Source organism: Varroa destructor, unplaced genomic scaffold, assembly GCF_002443255.2.
Source record: "Varroa destructor unplaced genomic scaffold, Vdes_3.0 BEIS01000007.1, whole genome shotgun sequence".
In the NCBI taxonomy this organism is placed as follows: domain Eukaryota; kingdom Metazoa; phylum Arthropoda; class Arachnida; order Mesostigmata; family Varroidae; genus Varroa; species Varroa destructor.
In genome coordinates, this window is record NW_019211460.1 from 29,224,882 (window position 1) to 29,232,224 (window position 7,343).

Here is a 7,343-nt window from a genome sequence, read left to right on the forward strand (position 1 = left end):
TCTTTTTAACCTATCCCAAACGTAGTCGTTTAATCGAGTATTTCACCAGTTAAATTCTTGCCCGAATTCCAATCCGAGGCTCGCTGGGCTTTTTATCTATGGTCAAGCGATATATATAATGGGTCTAGGAAGACTGCAGTGTACATACAGGCTCTGTAAAGGGCAGCGTTAAACGAACGAAGTCGTTTTGATGAGGCTGGGGTTCTTACAATGATCGCTTCCTCGAACGCATTTCAGAAGACGCGAGGTATTCAGTCTGTAGACGCTTACTAATGAGATTCTTCCTTTACAACTCATGCTGTTACGTATAGTCTTGTTCTATCTGTTTCCGACCCTCTGAAGTGAACTATTAGCCTCACTTAACCCTCCTGGACTGCGATTGACCCGCTACGTCACTAAACCGCTGATGTTTCGATTGTACTTTTTCAGAAATTATTACGTTCAAATCTGTGCAATAGAGCGCAATCCACAGAGCGTTCTTTGTCGACGAATCAAAAAATACTGATGTAAAGTTTCATTGAACTTGCTCAAAATAACTGGGATCCACCCACACCGTCGAGCACATGTTCCTGGGAGCTTCACACAGAACCTGACCGATCGTAGCGGCCTTGTCGACTGTCCTACAGGCAAGTACGCCAGATGGCTTTTGAGATGTACTATATTCGCTCGAATCGCCGACGTAAATCGACGCCGGCCGGTAATACATGTCACATCTGCCTTAACCAAAAATGTCTACAGTATCGAATTATGTTGGTAGTATACCATAACTGAGATTTATACCGCTGCTCTGGGCACGATCAGAGGTTCGGGCGCAGAAGGGCACCGAAAAACATCGCAGACGAAAAAACCACGGAGTAACTCGAAGCCGTCGCTAATACTGATGCGAGAGGTTTAATGGCTCTAATAGGCGCTGGAAGAGGCCGCCCCACCTGTCTTATGGGAAAAACAGGCTGAGTGTACTGTAGCACCATGAGGTACCTATGTGAGGCAAACTAGGCCAATACCAAAACGGTGAGAACTGCGCAGAACAAAAGGCAACGACGGGGGGAAACTGTTCAAGTCGTGGACTTATTTTCGTTCAACGGCTATTAAGTCACTAACCACCAACAAGTCATCTAGGGATTTTGCTTTACCTCTGCATTTCTTCTTCTAACGCTACAAAGCATTTTACCACTCTTGGCCATTTTCACTTGATCAAAAGCGCCTACCAAAAAATTACACTCCTAGAAATGATCTCTTTGTAATCGTGTATCTTGAAAGAGAATATATCAAAGTATTAACGCTAAAAGATTTTCCTGTGTTTTGAATAAGGTCTTGGTTACGCACGTGTAGACCCATGATTGTACACAAGCCGGGTTCGACCAGGATAGCGCTACGCGTAGAACTTTGCGAAAAATTAATTAAGGTTAACATATATGCAAAATACGTACAATATATATATATATATATATTTCTGTACTATACAGTAAATTAATTCCTCATAATGAGCTCGTGTAATGAAGGTGCTATTGCTTCATTTCGTCTGTATCGTACGTACATTAACTTCTGCGACGGTTCTAACTGTTTAGTTTTGTTTACTACTGAGCATTATATCGTGTAGTTCAACTTTTCCTAAATCCTTCGCCCCGTTCTTCATGCAGAGTTGTCGAAATATCAATACACGCTCAGGCAAACCTGTATAGTCGTCAACTTATAACTAGTAATTAGATCTGTTATCTAGTCCTGCCGGTGCTGATGTCGATGATGGCATCCCCCACATTTCGCTGTTATTTGCCTTTTGCTCTATGATCACCTATCATTGATATGGCTGAATGTTCGTTTGACGCACCAAGTGCATTATTTCTTCTACTTGGGAGAATGAGCAGGTAGGTGTTCTGCTATTGTTCCGTTCAGGTATCCATATCCGGAAAAAGTAGGCGTTGTCAGCGGCTTTTATCGATGCCCCATGCAACAATAGTCCGAGCAGCCCTCTATCCGAGTGAACGAAGTTGTTCTAAGACGTCCGTGTACATTTAGCGCTACAGATACTTAGGTACCTGTATGGATGACTAGAGTACGGAGGTTTTGCTGAAGTGACTACTCATGTCTATCTCTTGAGAATCTCTAAAGTTTTCTTTGCAATTATTCTCTATCAACGTACGTATGCCTGACAACCCCGTACGAGCACCTGAATGTCCTGTATATGAAATCTTTGTTCTTAAGCTGTATGATCGACGAAGTACAGCTTCTGTAGAAGGTGACGCCTCCTACCTCCCCCCCCCCTCCCCTCTGTTCAGCATCCTCAGTACGCCTCTTTCCCAACCGCCCATAACCAACGAAGAAAACGGCTGTCTATAAGTTCTCTATGTGGGTTCTCTCGTTGCGCATCGACATCGCGCATCTTCGAGATGCACAACGTCAGCAACGGCCACAGCCACAACGACAGTAGCCTCAAAATGCTAGTCTTCTCTTCTGTTTAATGCACGCCCTGGGGCTTTCTCGCTACTCATTACGGGTTAGCCCTCGATCGCGATGGTTTAGTTGCGACGCTCTGCGGAGACACGAACACAACCACTCAGCCTAGTTAGCCTCCTTTAAGAGCCACGGAAAGTTCACAGTCAATCGTACGAATAGCCTATGTTGTGCCACTGGTTGTCGCCGTAGACTTTTAAGTAGACGTCTCGGGCTTCTTGCCCCAATCTAGTTCTTTATTGCTTCTTGTCTCGAGAGGTTTAAGGGCCGCACCGTGCTGTCGTTGGCCTACCTAGGTTTTCCATCACCCCACCTTTTCTCATTTCATCCTTGAACAGCAGCAGCGCCATTCTGCCGATGTCCATAACGACGACGACTACAACAGTACCCGCAGGCCAAAGCTGCCGTTCGTTTGTATCTCGCCGAGCCAATTGTCCGGATTCCTTCGTGCTCAGACTGTTTGTCGGGTTTCCACGGCAGTCAAGCAGACATACAGACCGGGTCTTCGCCGCTGCCGCTGGTCCCAAACTCCTCGCCACCCGTGGGAGAGGAGGTGGTTTGAGTGGCGCCGTTTATAACGCTCCGTCGACTACCGCGAGGCCTCAGTTTCCGCCGTTGATTGTATAAGCTTGGATAACATCGTTGCGGCGTCTGTGCGTATGCAGATGATATCTGCTAGCTGACATATTGGGAGTGCCTCTTCGACGTTAACGCAATTTAAGACTTTACCATGCGCGCGAAAATGTGCTCCCGTCATTGCTGCTACCCTGATGATAATCATAACATGGGGTGAGCATAAGTGATGGTAAACGAAACACGGGACTACTTCATACCTGTCCCTAAGTTAAGGATACGTTACTGACAGATCACATGTACGTTTGGATACTATTTTTAATGTGTGACTATTAGGGCGCTGCTATCGTTGGTCAATGCGTGCCTAATTGCCTCTATGTACGTGTGTGTGTAATCCTATTTTTCTTTTTCAACATCCTGTGACTCAAAATGTAAGTATGGGAGTGTAGGAAGACTTTTATATATGGTATATTCAAAGTTCAATTAAGAATATTTTTTTTTATGGAACGCATGAATTGAAACATTATCATTCGAATAATTTATTGGTGCAGCATTTCAATAGTAACCTAAGATTTTGTGGAAGTTTTTCGTCGTCTTAAAAGATCAATCATTCGCCAAATGAATTGGAGATGGCCAAGTTGTTACTATTTCTCTTGTCCGATGCATCTGCGAAATCGGCAGTCACATTAGGCTACCACAGGCTGTGCGTTGGTAGTTAACGTTGTTGACGCATTGAGGCCTTCAATTTTATCCTCTGCTTACGACGAAGCTTCTGTCTAACAGTAGCCTCAATAATCGCCCCATTATTAAGAGGGTGAGACCTACTTCCTCAAGTGAGGAGCTTCAGTTGATGCCTAGCGAAGATACCGATTTCATTCTATTTCTGTGCGGCACGAAATCTCATGGCATATCATCTATGGAGAAAAAAAATACTTAGAGACAGAACAGCTGAAAGGTAGCAGATTCCTCAGACCTGCCCACTTCTGTCCCTTTAAAAAAGTGAAGAGTTGGTCTAGAGGCTATTTGGTTTTTTTTTTCATAGCTGACAATAAAAGAAAGAACGGACAACTGGCTATTCTTGGGTTTTGAATTGGCGTTGTATCACTCTCATGTAGCTAACGAGTAGAACGGTTTAAATTTTTCATTCTCAGGAAGCTAACGCCAGCAACGATCATAAGCGTAGTTTTCGCCGTTGCATTCGTTTGCGAAAAGGCGGATGCCCGATTGTTTTGTCCACTTCGATGCCGCTGCAACGATGCCGAACTGACCGTGAACTGTCAGGATGCAGCGCTAGACGTATTCCCGCTTACGTTGCATCCAATGCTGAAGGAGATTCGCCTGTCACGGAACAGCATCGCGAATATCTTGTCGGCATTTGGCGTCTACTCCGAGCTTGAAGTTCTCGATCTCAGCACTAACCGAATCTCGAATCTGGGTGAGAGAAATTTCGCGCTAGTGAATCTTCGGGAACTGGATCTAAGCTGCAACTTCATCAAGGAGTTGTCGGTCGATACGTTCCACGGTGCTGAGGTAAGAGCAGTGTTCGCTGCTATTTTCTAGATTGGATTCTAGTAGCTGTTGTCAAGTGTATTGTCTGACGTCTCTCTTGGTCTCGGAAATTAATAATGTAAGGGCAATATATGTTTTTGCAATTATTGCAGAGTCTGCAAATACTCGTGCTCAAAAAGAACTCTCTCACGGAACTTCCTGCCAATGTGTTCCATGGACTACGCAGCCTTGAGATTGTTGACCTCTCGAACAATCATATTTCGACCATCAGTCCGGCAGCTTTCGCTGGTCTAGATAAAATCAAGCGTCTCGTGCTGCGCGCTAATCACTTCCGATCTGTTCCCACAGAATCGTTTATCTATCTCAGCAGTCTGCGGAGTCTGGATCTGGGCTCAAATGCGCTGTCTATGCTAGACCAGGCAGCCTTCTACCATCTGCAAAACCTTGAAGAACTCGAGCTGGACAAGTGCGGCATCGCTCAAGTGGATCCTGGAACTTTCATGGAGCTCAATAGGCTAAAATCGCTTAACCTGCAGTACAACAATATCCAGAGCTTCCCCGCAGCAGTTAGTTCGATTGAGAAGCTTCAAGAATTGAATATTGGCGGAAATCTCATCGCCAGACTGAGTTCGAAGGACCTGAGACAGTCATACCGACTGAAAAAGATCACCATCAGTCACTCCGAGATGCTAGAACGAATCGACGAGGATGCATTTGCAGCCAACCTCGATCTTGAAGAGGTCATCTTTGAGTTCAACATGCAGCTCGAACGAATTCCTACGAATCTGTTCGGCCGCCTGCCTAATCTTCGGCGGGTCAGTTTGCGTGGCAACAGCATCCGTACAATCGACTCCCATACGCTACCGGTGGAGCTCCTTGCCTCATTCGACCTGACCAAGAATCCGCTCGAGTGCAACTGCGAACTGCAATGGCTGTGGCGGTACCTCCAGTCAGATTATCTCTCGTCCATGACAAACGGTACCTCGATGATCCGTTGCGCCGGGCCAGAACCGCTGCACTCAGAGTTGCTTATGAATCTTGACGAAAGTGATCTGAACTGTGCTGGCGACCCGAAACGCGGCTTGCTTGTCGGCGGATTAACTATCTTCTGCGCGATTTTGCTTGCGGTCGGCGGCGTACTCCTGTGGTACAGACGGCGTTCGCCTCCAAATCAAATAACGCATTCACAGGATCCTGTTAAGGCGCTGAAGCAGCTCGAGAATGGCACAGTATCAGTGTATGCACAGTACCAGGACAGCCGATACCCATATGTGCTCCAACCAACAAGAATTCCAACATTACCAACTCCGAACATGGGCTACGCCGGACTTACCCCGAAAAGTTATCCCTCGACGCGAGAGCTCTTTCCGCAAACGAGAAATTCTGCCGGTAGCAACATTAACAACAATCACATCGGTGTTGTCATGCCACACAGTCAAGGCAACGTGTGTATCGACACATCAAACCACGCCTACCAGACGCTTGGGTCGGCGCTATCGAGCGGCAGTAGTGAATGCGAATCGGCGAAGTACTTCACGCTGGATGGCCGGGGCGATCAGCAATCTAGCCTATATGTGTAAATGGTTATATTATGTACAGATATTATGTATAGAGAGTTATAGAAGGGACAGGGAAGCTCGCACTCCAGGTCTATGCTGTATTGGTCGATTTGGCTGTCGGCCAAGGTGGAAAGTGGTAGCGCACACTTTTACTCTTCTAAATAGAAAAGACATATTATTGTCGTCGGCGTGTTGAGCTTGTGTAAAAACTCTTAAGGGGCTTGTAGCCACTGATGTCGTGCATAGCAACAAAAAGCTGACACGGAATCCAGCGAATCCCATGGCTGTTATTTGAGGGTGCGGACTGTAAAAAACGATAGGTAACGTTATTATGTAAATATGCAGATACAGGAAGCGATGAGCAAAGATAAATTAAATAATGGATTAGAAGATGCGGATAGAGCATCTTGCAGACGTGATGTCCACACTGTGATCTCGAGCCGATCTCGATAACAATAATAGCTTAAGAAAATAAAAATATTTAAGTAAATGTATCAAAGTAAATGCAAAATAAACAATTAAAGAGACAAAAAAAACTTAAAGATAAAGTACTGGAGAGTAAAAAATTACAAGTGGCGTTTTTTCTCTATTCGCCTTGACATCTCTGTGTATACGTATCACACAGTTTTAATAGGATATTCGTTTATTTAATCACACCTTCTTTTTAGAGCTATATACCGTTGCTTTGTTATGATGGCTTTTCTCTGCTCCCTTTCCAGTCCATATGCATTGCATCCAACATAAACAACTGATAATACGATACGAAAAAATCATAGCAAATGATTTAATATACCGGAACGTACAACAAAATACGCTTGTTAGTCAGCTAATAAGAGATGCAGATAATGAGGTAAAACAGCAAACCGAAATTTACAAATAAAGTAGTTCGACACGGACCGATGATTTAGTCCTACAACCAAGCCTAAACGGAAGTCCTATGTATATAGGCCGAAATACCCTTTTCTGTACTTTGCAGTAGCATCGTAGTCAATGAGTTACATAAGACCTTTAGATCAACTGTCTTATTTTTTCTCCAAACTAATTCTACTACTGCTTTAAGGCAAATTTTTCAGGAACCGATTGAATCGTGTCTGAACCACAGTACGTTATCGGCACCGAGAGAAATTGCTGGCTTCGAATATACTAGTTATTTATATATATACATACCTTCATATTTTTTTCGTTTGCTGCATTTCTTCGGTTCTTTTCGCAGTTGTTACATTATCATGACCAACAGCCGTACTGCTCTTC

At 44.6% G+C, this 7,343-nt stretch overlaps 1 protein-coding gene across 1 annotated transcript; it reads left to right on the forward strand.

The window, feature by feature from the left end:
- The first annotated feature begins 3,043 nt into the window (after nt 1-3,043).
- LOC111254773 (uncharacterized) lies at nt 3,044-7,012 on the forward strand. The gene is made up of 3 exons (XM_022815959.2): nt 3,044-3,455; nt 4,176-4,554; nt 4,686-7,012. Coding segments are annotated over exons 1-3 (1,809 nt in total). The 5' UTR covers nt 3,044-3,453; the 3' UTR covers nt 6,114-7,012.
- Nucleotides 7,013-7,343: the final 331 nt, after the last annotated feature.